Genomic DNA, 20,155 nt, shown 5'->3' with positions numbered 1-20,155 from the left:
AATAGAGCGCACGGACAGCTTTTTTTTTACGCATGCGCGGTAGGGAGACACTGCTTTTCCGTATAGTAAGATGGCTGCGCCCTGCATTTCCCCAGTGCGTTCCGCCATGCCAATCGCTGCGCGCGCGGGTGGCGGTTGGTAACCCCGCGACGAGGCAGGGCTGACCCGGCCCGCCTGTGACGTCCCGGCGCGGAGCGGATGTTGATCCCCTGACCGGGAAGCGATGGAGGCCGCGGCCGGAGGGAGCCAGGCGGGCGGCCCCGGCGAGCGGGAGCGGCGGGTGCGAGCGCTGAGCGCCGCCCTGCGGGCCCGGCTCGGGCCCTACGAGCCGCTGCTGAGCGCGCTGCAGGCGGCGCTGGTCTGGGAGCGGCCGGGCCGCGGCGCGCTGGGCTGGGCGGGCGCGCACGGCGCCTTCTGGTGAGAGCGAGCGGGGGGCCGGGCCGGGCCGGTGTAACGTCACCAGCGCCGGGCCTCTCCCCGCTGGGCCGGGCCGGGCCGGGCCTCTCCCCGCTGGGCCGGGCCGAGCATCTCCCCGCGCCGGGCATCTCCCCGCTGGGCCGGGCCGGGCCGGGCCTCTCCCCGCTGGGCCGGGCCGAGCATCTCCCCGCGCCGGGCATCTCCCCGCTGGGCCGGGCCGGGCATCTCCCCGCTGGGCCGGGCCGGGCCGGGCATCTCCCCGCTGGGCCGGGCGGGCCGGGCCGGGCCGGGCATCTCCCCGCTGGGCCGGGCGGGCCGGGCCGGGCGCCTTCTGGTGAGAGCGAGCGGGGGGCCGGGCCGGGCCGGGCCGGTGTAACGTCACCAGCGCCGGGCCTCTCCCCGCTGGGCCGGGCCGGGCCGGGCGCCTTCTGGTGAGAGCGAGCGGGGGGCCGGGCCGGGCCGGTGTAACGTCACCAGCGCCGGGCATCTCCCCGCTGGGCCGGGCCGGGCATCTCCCCGCTGGGCCCGGGCGCCCCCTCGCCCTTAGCAGCTCGGAGAACGAGGCTCGCAGGGGCCGAGCTCTGGCGAGCCTGCCGGAGGCGCGCCGGGCCAGGCTGGTGTGAACGTGGAAACCTGCCTGGCTGCCAGTACCAGGCGTGCTCCGTAGCTTCGGTTCAACGCGCTTGTTGCGGGTGCCTGCGCTTTATCCATTGCGGGTTTGATTTTTGCTGTTTTGTAGTGTTGCCGCAAGAACAACGTGTGCCGCGTTTCAGTTGTGAGTCTGAGCACACCACCTGTGGACATGTGCTAAACGTGGGTTTGTAGGTAGGATCCATTCCCAGTGGGAGTAGTTTTAGGGACTGACCAGGTCTAGGACCTTAATGTCCTGTACATACAGTTTTGACAGTATTTACTGGTTTCTACTTAAGTCTAAACTAAACCTAGTTTAATGTTTGTGTGATTAGAGTCAAAGGGTCTGTTGCATCAAGTGGATTCTCATGAAATGAGTAAACAGGTCGTGAAGTTCTAGAGTCTGGCAGTTGTGCTGGCTAGTTCAAGTAAGTAGCCATTTCCTCTTCTCCTACAGAGAAACAAGTGCATTGTCTTTCTCCTGGAGACAAACAGGAGAGTTTGAGCTGCTCTCATAAAGAGGAGCATGTAATTAGTTTAGGTCAGTGGTGTATGTTTCTGGTAGTCTGTGGCTCTATGGAACTACTTCCTTAACAGGGCCCTGTGCCAAGAATGGATGTTCAAGTGTGTTATGTTTTCATAGCTCTGGCCATGGGCTTCCAACAGCCTCATGCAGCTGGGGGAGAGGAGGGGAGGAGGCTGACTTGAAACAAAAGAAAAAGCTTTTGTGATGATTGTAGCACTGTTCTCTTGCTCCTTCCCCGCACCTCCCTGGGGATTTTCCACATCCTACATCAGTCACCAACCTTCTAATGGTGAGAGAATGATGAGGTCCAAAGGGAGCATGAGCCAATGCTAATAAGTTAACCAAAGAGGATTAATGTCTGGGTAATTATAAGTGTAGATCCTCCCTCCAGGGGCTGAGCATAAGAGTTGTGGGGAACCAGCCTTTCATGGTGAAATGGAGTACAACTTAGGCCACTGGGTCTGACTCTACATCTTCTAAATAACAAAGAAATGGGAGATTGTATTACTTTATCTCAATAGGTGAAGTCAAGCAAAGTTCATCTAGCTGTGTTCTAATGGCAAAGCCTTGGCCAGCTGGCAGTTTCATGTAAGAAACAATTCTCAAGTTAGACTAAAAGCAGTAAAATGCAGCAGTGTAAGTGTGAGTATTGTCAATGGGGGTCCCATTCCTGAGGTGCCTGGAACTCTTGAGTAGGCTCTGACTGGCCAAAGTCACACGATTAGGAAGAGGGAAGATTCAAAGTGGCTGACATTGGGAACCCTTTCTAGCACATAATGTTCGGGTCAAGGTCTCCACTGTGAAATAATCAGAGGGGGAGCCGTGTTAGTCTGGATCTGTAAAAAGTAACAGAGAGTCCTGTGGCACCTTAAAGACTAACAGATGTATTATAAGCGTGCGTCTGACAAAGTGGGTATTCACCCATGAAAGCTCATGCTCCAATACATCTGTTAGTCTTTAAGATGCCACAAGACTCTTTGTTACTTTTTACTGTGAAATAACATTCACAAAAAGTAGGGAATGTGTAACAGGGTTTCCTGATGTTCAGCTTGGGCTTCCAGATGTTTAGTTTGTTAATCAGAAGGCTGTCTCATCTGGCAGTTTTCAGAGTCTGTTTCATCTCCAGGCAGTGTTACAAAAGCAATGCTGTTTGAACTCCAGTTCTACAGTGGTGGTAGCAGGAGGATGAGCACATAAAAACACATTCAGAAGGTTTTATTGTACAATCTCTAACAGTACTGGGTAGTAACTTGTTTTCTGAGTCAGTGTGACTGTTCAAAATTGGGAACTGTTTCCAAATTAACTATTGAAATCAGTTAACTTGCTTCTATATTGACTGGTTTTTGCAGTGGTCTCAATATCCAGCTCCGGGGGCCCCACAAAGGACTAACTGGGAGTCATATGTATGGCAGAGAACGAAGTAGTGAGACACAGTAATTATTCAAAGTTGCCACTGCCTGGCGGTACCATTGTCATTCTCCAAACACTGACATGGACAAAGCAAGTAGCAGCTGCAGTGGCAGGAGTAGCTGTAGCACATTGTAATGGACAGGATAGTTGGGAGGGTAATGGGGAAGTAATTCCCAATGCATGTCTTGCGAAGAAGCTACTGAGCTTCGTGTTTGTTTAAAGCAGAGGTTCTCAGACTTTTGTACTGGTAACCCCTTTCACACAGCAAGCCTCTGAATGTGAACCCCCATACAGTAAAAGCACTTTCTAATGTATTTAATACCATTATAAATGCTGGAGGCAAAGTGGGGTTTGGGGTGGAGGCTGACAGCTCATAACCCTCCATGTAATAACCTTGCAGTCCCCTGAGGGGTCCCGACCCCCAGTTTGAGACCCCCTGGTTTAAAGTTCTAATATAAAAATGCCTAAAAGATAAGTTGTCTCCATATGTAACCATAACTCTGCTGGTGTTCTTGGACATGCTCTTGTTATGGTGTTTGTACAGAAAACGTGGCTATGTCAAGGGAGTTGAAATAATCCCTGATATTTAAGATGCAGGCAATTATCTTCATAGCTTCATGCCCTGTGCTTCTCAGTGGCATCCAAATGCCTCATTAGTTTGGTTTTACTCTTCCATTGCGATTTCCATCTGCATTGCCTCCAAGAGGGAATTGTGAAGTGACCTTAGCGAGGGGAATCAGCATGCACTGCGACTGTCAGGTGGAACTGCTTTCCTTGGACAATCAGCCACTTACGGTTATGAAGGGTCACATGCTCTTGTTTTGACAGCACTTAAGTGTGGTGTTTGTCTAATACCGGCCCTAGTAGGAAGGCTTATGTGAAATTACCTCTTCTATGCAGTATCTGTTTCTCTGAGTTTTCAACAAATAATCTCCAGATTTAAACCACCATTTGGGAAAGGGATAAACTGTTAGCATGTGCTCCTAATCAGATGGCTGCCTAGACCCACTTAGCTGTAGTTAATGATTGCTAGGCTATAATTGATGCTTTGTGTGTTTTCTGACAAAAACAAAAATACCCTGCATGCTGATGTTTGGCATAGGATGGCATATCTATGTCCTGCTGCTGTATTTTTGGTCATGTTCCAGTCTGATTCTTCTAGCCATTTAGCTAATCTTCAGAACAGAACCATTTCTGTTGCTCTCCTTTGTGCATTACCTCTTGCACTGTGTGTTTGTCTGGATGGATTTCAGTGCAGGCTTGTTCATGTTGCCTTATTGACTGCTGAGTATTTGAACCTTGGGCTGTGGAATTTAAAAGAGCCGCTCTTTTCCAAAGCTGGATTCACAGCTTACAAGATATCGAGGGGGTAGGGGAATCTAGTGTAGAACTGGGCCAGAACACAACATTAGAATGGCCATACTGGCCAGACCAATGGTCTGTCTAGCCCAGTATCCTGTCTTCCATCAGTGACCAGTGTCAGATACTTCAGAGAGAATTGAATGTGGGCGGTTATTGAGTGATCTGTCTCCTGTCATGCAGTCCCAGCTGCTGGAAGTCAGCAGTTTAGGGGGACACAGAGCATGTGGTTGCATCCCTGGCTTGATGGCCTATCCTCCACAAACTTATCTAATTCTTTTTTTCAACACAGTTATACGTCTGGCCTTCACAACATCCCCTGGCAATGAGATCCAAAGACCGGTTGTGTGTTTTGTGCAGAAGTACTTCCTTATGTTTGTTTTTTAAACCTGCTGCCTGTTCGTTTCATTGGGTGACCCCCTGGTCCTTGAATGATGGGAAGGAGTAAATAAGATGTCCTGATTCACTTTCTCCAGGCTAGTCATGGTTTTATAGAACTCTGTCATAGCCTTCTCCTTAGTTGTCGCTTTTCTAAGCTGAACAGTCCCAGTCTTGTTAACTTTTTTTGACTTTGTAGAGGGTTTAATTCTTTAGTCTCAAGCTACTGGACTGTCTGCTTGTTTTGGTTTGGATTTTAAACACTAACTGGCATTGTACCATAGTCTGGCCATGCTATTTGAGCACAAGTGGGAAAATAGCCATATGGAGATGAGCTGCACAGCACTTCTGAGTCCATCAGTTTTCTGTCCTTACTCAATCCACAACAAACTTTTTAATGCTCAATGTAACTTGTCTTTTTCTCTGATCTTTGCCCTGGGAATTCCCTCCCTGGGACCTGTCACTTGCTTGGCCCTACCAGCTGATGCTTGATGCTAGACAAACACATGTCTGGAACAGTCCAGATGACTGTGATTCAAAATAGATAAGAGCTTTGGTACTAAACCTTACTACTGTCATAACTAAGTAATAATCCCTACAAAATCAGCTAGTCTTACCATTGACTGATTTAGGTAATAGCCTGAGGGGAAGTTGAAGACTGGACAGACACTGAGTTTGTGAGCTATTTCAGCAGCTGAGAATGGGAATTGGGGGTACTGGTGTAAAAATGTTAATTACTTTTTTAGAGTCTTTTCAGCAGCGGACAATTCCAGATGAGCACCATTAAGTTCAGGATTCTGTGTAGGGAGTAGGAGACTGGTAGGGAGGGACCTGTCTGCAAGCAGAAAACCTCAATTCTCAAAACAAACTACGTTTTAAACTGGAGAGTGAGGAGGAAGGTGACAGTTTGTGCCTTGGGACCACTGATGGCTTCCATCAGACTAGCTATAAACCAAGGCCGTGTGGCACAGAAACCCTGAGCGAACATGAAACATTTCTTTAGGGTTCTAGAAGCAACTTGGTGTAAAAACAACCACTCCTCCTGCCCAGGCTAGCTGAGTGGAGGACTGGTTTGTCCTCCCTTCCTCCATCCTATAACTCTTTTTCCAGGCTGGCTGGTTAGTCCAAGGTGTAATGAATACAAGACAAAGAACACTCATGAATAAAGATATTTTGCATCTCCCAGTTCCTGATTAATTCAAAAACCACTTTGACTCGGAATTGGAGGCATCCGCCAGATCCTGAATAGTGCACAAAGCGAGGCATCTTTAATGTCAGCGTGACTTGTGGAAATGCTGGCAGACTAACTACAGTGATGCAAACATCACTCTTCTCATACTGCCGTGCTGCAGTTGTTAGTTGCTGCACTCCCTGGTCATTCAAGAGAGTAAGAGAAAGCTGATGTCTTTTAAGTAAATATAAAATTATTTTAGAAATAAATTGGGATAAGCGCAGAACATCTGAGTAACAGGAATATCCAGTTCTATGGATCTGATACCAGTTTTGATTCGAAATGTCTGCTGCCCCCAAAGACCAAATGAGCTATTTTCTTATTTCACCCAACCCAGTTGGTCAGTGCATTTAACTAGAGGTGCTCATTTGAGAGGCCTGGTACAACAGTAGAAGCAGACCCACGTGCTCACTGCTGATTCATTCTGCTTCTCTTTTGCAGTTTTTTGGCACTGACTTCCCTTCGGCTGGTGTTCTTGGTTGCATTTGGCCTGATAATAATAGTTTGTTTAGATCAATGGAAGAATAAAATCTGGCCTGAAATTAAAGGTAAGATGCAGCAGTCAGAACTGGCCCCTGAAAATGACACCTGTTTCTCAACTTCCCACCATGTGCTCTTTCTCTTCATCATTTGGCTTTAAATATGTCTCGAACAGAGTCACAAGGGGGTAGATTCACAAAAGGACTTATGTGGGCAAATCCCAGAACCAGACCCCATGGGGATTTGCAAAACCCCTGCAGAGCTGCTGCCAAACCCTGCATGTGTCTAAACTCGCTTGGCACCTAACCTTTTGCAGTAAAAGTTTGCTAGGTGCCTATGTTTTTGCCCCTGAGCATGTGCACTGCAGTCCCATGCTGGCATGTAAACGCCTTAGCCCCACTTCAATGCCTGAACTGGGGAAAGGAGATCTGCCCTCTGTTTAGCTTGCCTGTGGAGCCTGATCCATTAAACTACCTCAGAGTAGGCCACGAATGTGGACAGCTGGTGGAGGGCTTCCCTCATAACTTCTAGGCCAGTGGTTAGGCTGCTCACCTGGGATGTGGGAGAATCCCTGGTTCAAGTCCCCCCTCTACCTCTGGGAGAGAGAATTTGAAGAGGGATCTGCTACCTCTCAGGTGAGTGCTCTAATCTGTGGGCTGTGCGATCCTGGTGGGAAATGCACGCTCTCTCCCTCTCCTAATGAAGCTGTTCCACAGTGAATAAATAATGTAAAAAGTTGTTGGAACAGGACGACTGAATCCTGGGCCTCCCACATCCTGGATGAGTGCTCGGCCCACTAGGGTGCAAGTCATTCTCATGCCTGTGGACTTGTGTGGGCAGTTTTGTTGCTCTCTGGCCCAATGACTTTTTAATATTATTTTTGTACAGTGAGGTAGCCCCACATCAGAGTGTCCTGTAGCCCAGTGTTTATGGCTCTTAGTTCAAATCCCTTCCCCCCTGAGGTGGAGGGGGGACTCATCGGGGGTGTGGAGACCCTCAGTTCGAGGGCCCTAACCATTTGGCTAAGAGTTCTGAGGGGGGTCCTCGTCCTTCTCCTCTTCCTCTCCTTGCACAAGGTGCCTAGTGCCAAGAGCGGGTTTGAATCAGAGGGGCTGGGCTTAGCACAGACCCCCCCCTCCGCTTGGCATCTCCCAGTGGCTAGCTTGTGTGAGGAGCCTGTCAGTGACACACTTCGATATTCCAGTAGTGCCCACAGTGGATTGACTGCATAGAAGACACAAGTCTGCCCCAACGAGCTTCCAATTTAAGAAATCAGAGCTTGCAGGATAGGACTGAATGAGTTTTTTCACTTGAACACACTGGAAATTGTTTTCAGAGTGTTTGTAAGGTGATAAATGGTGGTTGTCAGAGACCCAGCCTCATGGAGATTCTGAGAGGGGTGGAATCTTCAAGAACTGTCAGTTACTTGAATACCAAAGTGTTTAGTAAATCACCAGCTCTAACGTAGAACTCCACCATCCTTGCCTTGAACACGGGATAAGATTTGATGCACAGCCCATTCACCATCTAAAAACAGATCGGTGTGTGATCTGCAGGCTCCCAAGGGGTAACTCCCTGGCTAGCTAGTTGAAGTTAGGTAGAAAGCGTTAATATTGTCTTCCAAGAAACAACACAAGCTGAGGCATAGAAGCTGGCAGTGATTCCTGGCATCACCTTTCTTTGGAAGGTAGGCAGGCTTATGGTGGCTGTGTGCTGCTAATTGTTTCTACTTATCTTGAGGGTTATATATTCAAATCCCGCAGTAACCCTGAGCTGTGCCAGTTCTCTAAGCTAGCTTGTCCTTGGGTCACTTATCAACTCCAGTCCAGGAAGTAAGGCTCTCCTGAATGTCTCCAAATTATGAGCAAATTGTCCATCCCTCAGCACACCCAGTACAGTAACAGGTGTGTAGGCTGTATGTTGAAACAGGACTGGTAGTTCTTGCTTTTGGTTAAGACTAAAATGAGCTATTAGTAATTTGCAGAACAGAATAGCCATCCACTCACTCTCTCTAATGGTACCTGTTGTGACACTGAGGGGAGGACTGTCTCAGGCTATCCTATGAGAATATGATGCAGAGCAACAGATTTTTGGTTAATCACCTTTATCAATCACACTGGTTGTTTCTCAACCTCATACAAGTTTTAGTTAAACTCCCATTAGCTAAACATTCTTACAGCAAAATTCCTTGCAACTAATTCACTGTCTGTTCTTAATATTTTAGTGGCAAGATCTGACGAATCGGACAATGAGAGGTACGGAACACTCATTAAATCCTTTTGTTTTGTTTTGTTTGCTGCTGTGTTGTTACTTTGTTATGATGACAGAACTTACTCATTTTTTGCACATGCTTGTCACATCTGCTCAGTTTCAGAGGAAGCATTGAGTGTGGGTTCTGTTCTGCCTCTGCCACAAGCTTTTGTTGTGACCTTGAGCCAGTCACTGAATCTCTCCCTGCCCCCACAGCCTCTTATGTAAAATGGGGATAATCTTCATGTCAGCTTTGTAAAAATCCCACTATGTTAAAACAGTTTTGTAGTGCCTTTAAAGTGTATTGAGAGTTTCCTTGCAAGTGACCGAATAACTCTCCTTGAAACAAGAGAAACTTGTCAAACTTCTCTGACCAGAGCTGGATGCACTGCAGGCTTCCCTGGTAGTTAGTGAGACCCTGAGTGCAGCATTAACAACAAAACTAGAACTCTCTTGGGGTTTTGTCCTCCATAACAGTTCTTTCCTCTCTCCAGGCATACTTACATAGGAATGGCCAGACTGGGTCAGACCAATGGTTCATCTAGCCCAGTATCCTGCCCTTCAACAGTGGCCAATGCCTGATGTCTCAGAGGGGATAAACAGGGCAATTTCTGTCAGTCCCGTGCAGTCTAGTCCCAGCTTCTGACAGTCAGGGTTTAGGGACAGCCACAGCATCGATTCTGTCCCTGGCCGTCTTGGCTAATAGCCATTGATGAATCTATCCTTCATGAACTTATCTAGTTTTTATTAATTGAATTGTACTTTTACCTTCACAACATCCCCTGGCAACGAGTTCCACAGGTTGACTGTGCAAAGAAATACTTCATTTTTGTCATTTTAAACATGCTGCCTGATAATTTCATTGGGTGACCCCTGGTTCTGGTGTAATATGAAGGGGTAAATAACACTGCCTTTTTCACTTTCTCTACACTGTTCATGATTTTATTGACCTCTCATATCTCCCCTTAGTCGTCTCTTTTCTAAGCTAAACTATCCCAGTCTTTTAAATCTCTCCTCATGTGGAAGCTGTTCTACACCCCTAATCATTTTTGTTGCCCTTTTCTGTACCTTTTCCAATTCTAATGCCTTTTTTTTTAGATGGGAGGACCAAAACTGCACACAGTATTCCAGATATGGGTGTACCATGGGTTTATATAGTGGCATTATATTTTCTGTCCTCTTATCTATCCTTTTGCTAATGGTTCCTAATAGTCTGTTAGCATTTTTTGTCTGCTCTGTTGTTCATGTGCACTAAATAGCTAAATCAATCTTGAAAAAGTTACATTTTAAAACTCCTCAAATGTTAGAAAAGCACCTCAAGTGTCAGAAAAGCACGTCTCTCTTGCAAGTGACCTGGCACAGGCACAGATACCATGTGACCTACGGTTAAGTGACAACAAATTTCTACCAACCAGGTCACAGGGTTCCTTGGAACCTTGGCACTGAATTCTTACAAGGGGTGGGGAGGTGTAAACACCAAGAAATAACTCTACTGTACTGGCTAAATCCCTGCCTCAGCCGTAGCTGAACTAAAAGGTGAAACTTCAAGCAGGGCTTTCCTTCATTTCACTGCAACTCATTCTAAACTGTGTTAGTGATCCCCCAAATCCTTGTGTGCTCTAGTCGGATGCATGTGATTGCTACGGGAGTTTGCACAACATGGGACCTGCCAGCTGCCTTTGACGTCCAACAACTTGCAAGTTCTTACATTCTAATTGCAGTACTCAGCTAATTGATTAGCTGTCTGTAATTTATAGAAAAATGGGATGTGTATTGAATGGCATATGGCTCTAGCTATTTGGTTTTTCCAAGTACTAGGTCTGGTCTTCCAGACTTTGGGCAGCTGGTGGAGGGGGGAGGAAGTGGTCTTGAAACAATGCTTCTGAGGTGAAGAGTGCCCTATATTAAGGTCAGTTTAGTAACACCGTGTGGCTCAGTAGACACCTGCTCACTAATTATTCTGCCTTCTCTGTAGCTGGGGCTATGTTCACCCTCAGTTGCTGAGTGTGCCGGAGCTGTGTCACCATTTAGCTGATGGATGGGTTACTGGGGTCACCTTCTTAAGGAATCTCTTCGTTTTCAAAAGGCAAAATCCCGGCAAGGTAAGAGCGCACTTGCTTGAGCAAACTAAACACTCGGCATCTAATCTTTGATGCAGACAGCCACTCTGTGTATTGCAGGAGCATCTGGAATGAGTAAGTATCCCAAACATAAGATGTTCCCTGCCCCTAAAGAGCTCCCACTTTGAAAAAGCGAGGTGGGAAGGGATCGAATGTAGGAGTGAGCAGGGCCAGGAGGTGGCAACTTTGCTTGTTAATTTCATTTTGTTTTATTTAGCAGTCAATGTAGCTGTTCCCTCTGTGGGTGCTGGTCTGAAGTGTCTGCTATTAACCTCACAGTTCTTTCCCTGAGTCTGGCTTTTAATAACTTAAAAAGCAAACCAGGAAGTGGTTTGAGAATCTTTTTTTCCCCTTGCGTCCTATAAAACCAGTGTTAGCCAAGTGACAACTGTGATTGTATGGGTAGTATGAAGAGGCTGAATATTTAGATGTTTGTTACTGTGATCGCAGCCTCATGAAACATGCCCCTAATCCCTCCTTTGGAGGGGACTGTCTCCCACAACCTTACATCTGCTTGTCAGCACAGACATTGTAGAATCCTACCCTGCCTATAGCAGTGAGCAGTAACTTAAGTTCTCTTTAAATTGCCAAGGTGTCTTGGGATGATAGACAAAAACTCTTAAAATAAGACTGTTTTGGTACCTATCCTAATGAAATAGGATCGCCTAAGAAGACTGGAGTATTCAAACAGTGTTGCTGATATTTGAGCTGTTATTTCTTGGCTGGAACTCTCTAGAAAACAATCCAGTTACACCAGCTGAAATCACCTGATTTGGTTATTTTAATGCTATGGAAACTCATACTTTCTCCTATGCCTCCAGTTTTGCCTTTTAGTGTGTGGAGTCTTTACATTCTTGGCTGTTCTGGGCCGATACATTCCTGGACTCTTGCTCTCATACCTTATGCGTAAGTACAATATTCCTCAGTCAAACGAGGTGTTGTGTACAGAGGGCTGGGGCAGTATCGCTAACGTAGACTCAAAGGTGCAGCTGATATGAAGGGCTAAAATTCTGACAAATATAATATAAAATGCCGTTGCTCTTGTGCTAGAATGTTAGTGTTAGGACAGATTGGCCAGCTAGCCCCAAACAGGCTGTATGTTCATGTCTGTCTAGTCAGATATATGCACGAAATGCTCTAGTGTGTTGGTTGCTATCTTAGTTCTAGTCAGTCGGCACAGATCTGCACTGCTCTCTGCCTAGCTTCTGATGCATTGAATTGTGTGCATACGGCAGAGCAAAACTGAGTCTTGTATTTTTGTACTGAATCCCAAAACATTTGATTGACAGATCTGTTAAGTTGCACAGGCAGGTTTCTAACCAGCTTCCCCATTTACATTTACCTCAGTGCTGTTCATCCTGCTGTGGCCTCTCGCAGTGTACCACAGCCTGGGGCAACGCATGTACACGAAGCTGGAGCCAGCTCTGCAGCGGCTGGACTTCAGTGTTCGAGGCTACATGATGTCAAAGCAACGAGTGAAGCAATGTAAGACTCCAAGAGTGTCTGTCTGAAACTAGCCAGACAAACAGCCCGCCCTTGAAATCTACAAACAGTTGCTGACATGAACCCCCAATCATGGGGCGTGACAGCAACCCCATGTGTAGTTCAGCATTCATTTCGAGTCCTCTTGTCAAATATTCGCAGCCCCTCCACAGAGATGAAACTGTGCAACTATACTGGGTCCCTGCTTCAGATGAGAGCTTTCTACAAATTCCCAATGGCTCCCAGCCTTTCCCCCTTTCTCAACTATGGGAACACAAGGGCACTAAGTGCTGCTTGTTGAAAGCTGATTTTTGCCTGTAGCATCTCTCTCCAGTGTGAGGTTGCTGCTGAGCATCTTCCATTTGGCACTAGATCCGCAACAGCCCAAACCAGAACTAAAGAGCCCACGTTTAACACAACAGCTTTTTGATCCGGGATAGATTGACACCCTTTGGTCTACATTTGAAGTGACTTTCTGCTGTGTCTAATGTTATGCTTAAATGTTGCCTTCTCTGCCCTGGCAATAATGGGAGATTTCTGCTTTGACTCATGGCAGTGCGCCAGCGAGCGCTGAACCAGGAGCCTGCTGATGCTGGGACTGACAGTGAAGAAGAACTTGCTGCTTTCTGTCCCAAGGTAACCAGGCATCTCTGCAAATTTCAGAATTCAGCAAGAAAGCCTCCAGTGCACTGATGGCTTTTGTGTGTCTGAATCAGGTTTGTGATAAAACTGCAGCCTTGGAATGCTCTCTGGCCCCAAACATAGGGTATCAGGTGGAGAGGAATATCTAGGCAGAGCCTGGCTGCAGGCTTTCAAACACTGTCAAGCCTTCCTGTGCTCCGAGATTAGTCTGCTGCAGTGCTCCCAGCCCACTTAATTAAACCCACATCTTTTCTGTGTATCTTAAAAGCTTGAACTTTCCAGTCCTTCAGTCTGAAGGACCCAGCTTCCAAAGGTACATCTGTTACCTTTTCCACACCCCTGCTACGAATCCTGTCCAAAGTCAGATGTTGCAGCTGTATTGGCCATCAGGGTATTGTGGAGCAGTGTTCTAAGTATCCCACACCCCTTCCTCTTCCAACACCGTAGGGACTAATGCCCCTCCTTCACCTGCCTAGGGGTAGCAAAGCAGCAAGCAAGTCTCACGTGGGAGCCTGTCATGCTGGGTCATCAGAATCTTTCTAGCTTGGAGCACAGAAACAATCTTAGCCAGTAGCGCTGATGTTCTTCTAACTGTATTTTCTTCTCTGCTTCAAAGCTGGATGATTCTGCAGTTGCTAAGGAACTGACTATCTCCGACTCTGAGCATTCAGATGCTGAAGTTTCCTACACTGAGAATGGGACGTTTAATCTGTCAAGGGGACAAACTCCACTGACTGAGGGATCTGAAGGTGAGAGAGAAGAAACAGCCTCCTAAAGGCAAAGGGACTCTACTCTTCCCTCCTCAGCATGCAGCCCCCTGAAATGAGGACAATAGATCAGATGTATTCCCTGAGAATTGAGCTCTGGTGTATAATGTTCACCTGCTACCTGCCACAGGATGACAAGCTCACTGTCCTGTCTGAATAGATCCAGTTTCCACGTACGGTGCCTAGATATAACACAGAGTGCTTGGGAAGAGCAGCATAACCTGATGCTGGTACCACGTGACGGCGTTAGCATGTTTCCTATTCACACCATTAGTGAATGGAGGCAGCTAATTCTCTGCTTTAAGGAATATTCATATTCTGTTTACAGCTACCCAAAGAGGGAATGTGAGCTGTCAGACTAGGCCTTCTGCAAGATGGTCTGACTAGAAAGTGTCTGCCAGGGCAGGCACACAGGTGATCTAAGTCAGTGGTTCTCAAACTTTTGTACTGTGACCCCTTTCACACAGCAAGCCCCTGAGTGTGACCACCCCCCCTTATAAATTTAAAAACTCATTTTCATATATTTAACACCATTATAAATGCCGGAGGGAAAGCGGGGTTTGGGAGTGAGGCTGACAGCTTGCGACCCCCTGAGGGGTCCTGACCTCCAGTTTGAGAACCTCTGATCTAAGCCTTTTCCATATGGAAATGTAGCACTGGTTTAACTAAAGGTGTCGTTTTAAACTAAGGCAGTTAAACCCATGCAAATTCCTGGGTAGATGCTTATTCTGGTTTACCTTAATCAGTTCCTAATTAGTTTGAGAGAAACTGAAGTAAGCCTGGTTTAAACCAAGATGAGTGTCCACACAAGAGTTTGTACCAGGTTAGTTAAATCAGTTCAAAATGCAACACCTATAGCAGTGGTTCCCAAACTGGGGTTCTTGAACCCCTGGGGGTTCATAAAATGTTACAGAAGGTTCTTGAGGGGGGAAAAAATTCCCTAATGGCAGACTGCTGTTTCTAGAGACCCCGGCAAGGGGCCAGTAGCCCAGAGCCCCTGGACTTCCAAAAGCTAAGCAGATCAAAGCAAACATCTCTATCTCACTGAGGAGATTTAAACTTCAAGACTCATAAGAAATGGAAAGGGAGTTGGATAATTTTTGCTGTTTTTAAAATTAAATAGGCAGTTAGTATTTTTTTTTAAATTATTATGAAGAACAAGTTTAAGCTTTGTTGTAACATGCATTGTTTGCCTGGACTGCTCAAGACCTGAATGCTTGTGTAGGAGGAACTTGAGCTGGCTTCTTAAATACCTTCCTGCTGTTTCACATCTGATGCTCCTTGATGAAACATAGGAGCCTTGTCTTATAATAGGCTTATTCAAAGTGATACAAGCTATGAAAGAGTGTTGCCGTTTTCATAATGTAATAAAAATACTGTCATGATAAATAATAAATAGTGTATAATAAGCATGTCATAAAAACAATTTTTATATTTCCAAGATCACTGCTTTTATAATATATACTCAGGTAAAGGAGAAAATCCCTGGAAATATTCATTTTTAGGAGGGGGTTAGCGAGACTTGACATTTTAGTGAAAGGGGTTCACAGGTTGTTAAAGTTTGGGAACCACTGACCTATAGTAAAACCAGTGCAATATACTCTTATAGCTGAGCCCTTAATCTCAGAGCATTCAACATCTGAGCACCCTCTGCTGACTGACGGTGAAAGAAGCCTGGAAGGACATGCTTTCTCTCTGCACTAGCTGCCCCTTGCAGTATCCTCACTCTCTTGGATAAGAAAGCAACTTTTGTCTGTTGTGCCTGCCAAAGGAAAGTGACACTAAGTGTAGCTTGGTCAGAGGAGGCAAGCGGGTGGTGTGTTTGGGGACCAGGATAATGGTTTCTTTCATCAAAGATGGCTGAACTCTGCAGGGGATCCATATGACACTGTCTGTGGCACTTGCCTGATGGGTTTGGATAGTCCGTGCTCTAAGCTTACAGATGTTTCTTTTTCCCTTCTAGATCTTGATGGTCACAGTGACCCTGAAGAATCTTTTGCCAGGGATCTCCCTGACTTCCCTTCCATAAATCCAGAGGTGACTGGAATAGATGACGAAGATGACACCAGCATTGGGATTCCCAGCCTTGCTTACCGCTCGCAGGGCATGGAAGATCTACGTCACCCATATGACCAAGAAGAAGCTGTCCCTGCACTCCTACTAGGGGCACTGCCCTCTGCGCACAATCTTACAAATAACTTAGCTGGATTTGTCACCAGAGGCATGATACAATTAGCCTTGTCAGGAGCCTCTCAGCCAGGCCCTGTATGCAGTGACAATCTGCAGAGAGGCACAAAAACCTATCTTAGAACCTCCAGCTCTGACTTGGACACTGATGCAGAAGGGGATGACTTTGAACTGTTGGATCAGTCAGAGCTGATCCAGCTGGATCCAGCTGGCTCTCGAGGCCAGTAAGCAATCACACTTCCTTTCCTTCTGATTTTTCTGTCATGAGTAGCAGAGGGGAATCTTCAGAAGAAAAAGCGTTGTACAGTAATCTAAATTTGTCTCCTGTGGGTGCAAGTAGTACGACAACCAATCCTGGCTGGCTACATCACTGTGATGTGAATTTGTAGGGTTAACTTGGATTTCAAAATAAACCATGCTTTGGTAATTCACAGGGCAGAGGCTTTTGATGCTATAGCCCCAGTAGCACCCACACATCACTCTGCATTGTCTACTGTGATGCTCCTTGCCCTAAACCAAACCTGCTCACTTGAAATGATAACTGCTGAGTGTGTCTGCAGCTCTAGTGCCCCTTGGCAGACAGACTTAATCTCAGTTAGGAATGTTCTTGCCACCAGCCCAGTCTCTCGCATGCAGACACTCAGCAGAAGGTGAACAGGACTGGTTTCCTCTTAGAAACCTGGATTATGCTATTTTCATTTAAAAAAAAAAAAAATTTCCCTACTCCTAAGTCATGCATAAAAACAGCTGACATTTCTCCCTCCTCCCTCAGCAGTATCCAGCTGTCTTGGGTAGAAAAAACAATCTAATGGCAAAAGCAGTTTCCTCACAAGTAATGACATAATTCATATTGCTCCCCATCAAAACTCAAGCTTTCCAGTGACACTAGTTCATAAAAGTCATAATGGCAATAACTCCTCTACTGTGCTGGTTCCAGTCCTTCGGGGAGCATCGTTGCAGCACCCGCTGTTGCATTGCCTTTCTAAAAGGAAGGGGCTTAGTGCTGGATTGACACTCTGCAGAACTAAATTCTCCCACTTTACTCTAGAGCAGCTACCACCTGGGCAACAGCAATACTACATTCCATACCCTGCCCTGGCATGGAACTCCTGAGCTGCTGTGGAGGGACTGCCTGAGGTGGGGGGTGGAGGGGATTCAGTCTCCATGGCCCATTTAGTTCTTGGCCTCTGTGACATTGCCCAGTCTGAGGCAGTATTGTGCAGGGAGGACACCTGTCCACTAGGCCACCAGCTCGTGTCACACAAGCCACCAAACAACTGGGAGATGGTGACTATTTTGGTCACTTTTAGACTTGAGCCAGCAACCTGAAGGGGAGGCTCTGTAAACTGACTGGCCTGAGCCATCCAGTCCCTAAATTTCCCAATGCTTTTCTAAGCCATAGAAATTGATACTGATTACACTTGTGCAGCAAGCAGCTTCTCTCTTCAGGGAAATTCTCTTGTTCAATTCAATTCTAGCTTTCATTTTATTTGCGCATTTTTAAGTCAAAAGTTAGGCTGAATGTAGACTACCTGTCTGGAAATCGTGGCCATATAGAAATGTAAGCTATAAAATGGACATGTGTTGGTATTGGATTTAAATTCAGGAATTGGGTGACCTTTCTTGGTTATGAATAAGAAAAAAACTAAGGATGTTTTATCCATAATTAGTATCAAATCAACCTGGTAGGATAAAAATCAACCTTAGCTATGGTGCAGCAAGGGCACCCCATAATAACCAAAATGGACATGGGCCTAAATTGGCATTGAAAACAAAATATAGAAATAGCTCCAACCCCAAATCCTTAATTGGGTTAGTTTGGACGCTGTATGTAGTTGGCTATTGTACAGTGTTAAAATTCTTATTAAAAATACAAAGATCTTGTTCACGGAGCTTTGAAAAGAATCTGTGCCCTTTACCTACGATCAGACCTGCTTCTCGCTGCCTCTGACGACACTCCTGCCTCAGTGCTGCGGTATCCAGTCTGGCTGGGGTTAGTCCAGTACCATGGATATGACTACAGAAAGTGCTCTGTGTAGGCTGCCTTCTCAGGAGTCTGTCACTGCGTACTGCTTTCATGTCAGTAAATGGCCTTTTCTCTTGGCTTGCAGGCTACATTAACACACGCAAAAGACTAGAATCTGCCCCATATCACTTGAGAGCAATAACTAAATGAGCCACTAACTAGCACTTTAAATTGTTTGAAACCATTAATCTGGGACCAGATTCTAAAATCTACCTAGTATAGTCATTCTGCTTACCTGCAAGGCTCTGATGCTGTCCTCCTCAGCTGATCTAGTGAAATTTTAATTCTTATTGGTAAGGGAATTTCTGGGAATAATTATTTAATGTAAGAGGAGCATATTGCAGGAAACTACCATGTTACTGGAACTGCCTTTCACCAAGGGCATGGAATGGGTGTAGAGAGCAGATCTCAATCTGTCACCCTGGACAGGTTGTCAGTCTCACTTTGGGGGTTGAGAGATTTCTGAACTGGTGATGGGAGGCCTGTGATATAGGGAAGGAGGAGCTGCCTATTACAATGTCAAGCATTAGATTCTGGAACAAGCACAGCAGGAGCCCAGGTATGCATAGCTTTAGTACAGCCCTGATGCAAAAGTTTTATTAAACAAAAGCCCTATGTGAGCACTTTGCAAACACTGAAATGAACCTTGTCATTAAGTCTTAATGTCTTGCAGGTTGTTTGAAGAAAATAGATTCTCACTGTGCCAAACTGTGCAGCTATTGCATGAGTAACTTACAGCATCAGAGGTTCAAACTTCAGGTACAACATGACACGTTGACTTTTTTTAATCCTGGAAAAAGTATTTCTCTTATGTGATATCTTGTTTTTCCTACTGTTTCCTCTTCTCTGCTGTGAGGAAGAACAACCGTGTATGAAATCAGCCTTTTACACGCCACATTGGTGTTAATACCATGCTGTAAAACTGTTCAGAAGTTCTGGTGTCCCTAAGTACTTAAAAACAAGATTTGCAGCTCCCCAAGTGAGAGGAAGTCCTCTAAACTCAGTTGGCTTTATTAGACACCTGGATAGATTAATTGTATCAAATCAGGGTAAAACAAGTAGAGAGGTGGTGGTCTCTGAAACATCCCTGTTTAATTGCATCTATTTGTAAGCAATCAGCATAATCAAAACTAGAACTGAAAAAACAATGCTCAGTGCTAATGATTAGTCTATTTTCAGATGCATCTACTAGCGATTTAAGAGTCTGTGAACACCCAGTTTATTCCCTGAAGCACTAACAACACTTCCTGTATCACGGACTCATTTCTTCAGCCATTCCTTTGACCCCAACCCCCCAGAAAGGCTGGGCGTTATAGGGGAGTGTTGTGGTACGAGCAGAGCTAGGACATGGGTGTTCTGAGCATGGATCTCCTATGGATGGCCGCCTCTGCCACTGGGCAAGTAACTTTACTTCTCCATACTTCATCATTCCTATTTAGAAGTTACTAGCCTCTTATGGGGGCAGTCAAGGAGGAGAAAATAAACCAATCCATGATGAGCAGTGTAGGTTTTCCCAGACTATTCCCACTGCTTTTACCAGTGCACCTCCAAAATGAAGCTTCCTACACACCATGTTGTGAATTTTTGGATCCATATTTCCATGCTCATTACAACCTTCCTTGTCCATTGTGTAATCACCACCATGGCTTTTAAGGCTGAAGAAGAATGCCATACTGCACTTAAATCTCTGAAAATTCTTATGAGTTATGCCTTTACTAGTTGTAACAGTGTTGGTCCAAGGATATTTTGTCTTTACTAGTGGCAGTCTACCTGTCTTTTCTCTTGTAGGGCCAGATAGAAAACCAACACCTTCTGCAGACTTTTGTGGCAGAACCCCTCCAAATGAGATATAACTATGGATGGGTGACAAGCATCTCTAGGTCAAAGTGCTTTCTTTGCTGCCGTGCAGAAAGGGAGAGCTAACCCATTGTAACTAACAGGGATGTCTATTCTCAGCTGTGGCACAAGTGATACTAGGGCTGCTTAAGTATAAATCTTTGGAATACTCCTGACCTGGCCAGTCTTCTTCCCCTCCCCCCCCCCCAAAAAAAACCCAAAAAACTATTGAAGTGCTGCTGCTTCCTAAGGATGGAAATGCAGAATCCTCTGCAGCAGTCAATGTTTGAAAATAGCCTCTGTTAACTTTTTAACATTCTTTCGGAGCAGGGCCTGTTAATTTCTAGTAGCATTAACAGATGCTGTGCCCCACATTAATGAGCTACTTTGAAACAGGTTGCTTTTTCTTAGTTG

The 20,155-nt window shown here is 46.0% G+C and overlaps 1 protein-coding gene across 3 annotated transcripts; it reads left to right on the top strand.

The window, feature by feature from the left end:
* The first annotated feature begins 17 nt into the window (after positions 1 to 17).
* Positions 18 to 19,792, top strand: RETREG3 (reticulophagy regulator family member 3). 3 transcript variants are annotated; one of them, XM_050934627.1, is made up of 11 exons: positions 172 to 417; positions 6,393 to 6,499; positions 8,656 to 8,686; positions 10,657 to 10,783; positions 11,623 to 11,707; positions 12,149 to 12,286; positions 12,840 to 12,919; positions 13,542 to 13,674; positions 15,656 to 16,103; positions 18,579 to 18,664; positions 19,694 to 19,792. In XM_050934627.1, exons 1-10 carry the CDS (start codon positions 224 to 226, stop codon positions 18,634 to 18,636), a joined length of 1,401 nt encoding a protein of 466 aa, XP_050790584.1. In that variant the 5' UTR covers positions 172 to 223; the 3' UTR covers positions 18,637 to 18,664; positions 19,694 to 19,792. The 3 variants fall into 3 exon arrangements, with proteins under 3 accessions (XP_050790585.1, XP_050790584.1, XP_050790583.1); XM_050934628.1 differs by lacking the exon at positions 172 to 417 and adding an exon at positions 18 to 94 and having other exon boundaries at positions 18,579 to 19,780; XM_050934626.1 differs by having other exon boundaries at positions 18,579 to 19,780.
* The last annotated feature ends 363 nt before the right edge of the window (positions 19,793 to 20,155 follow it).

The sequence above is a fragment of the Gopherus flavomarginatus genome, chromosome 25, assembly GCF_025201925.1.
Source record: "Gopherus flavomarginatus isolate rGopFla2 chromosome 25, rGopFla2.mat.asm, whole genome shotgun sequence".
Classification (NCBI taxonomy): Eukaryota; Metazoa; Chordata; order Testudines; family Testudinidae; genus Gopherus; species Gopherus flavomarginatus.
Note: the sequence above shows the minus strand (reverse complement) of the source record. Positions and strands in the feature narration are given on the sequence as shown.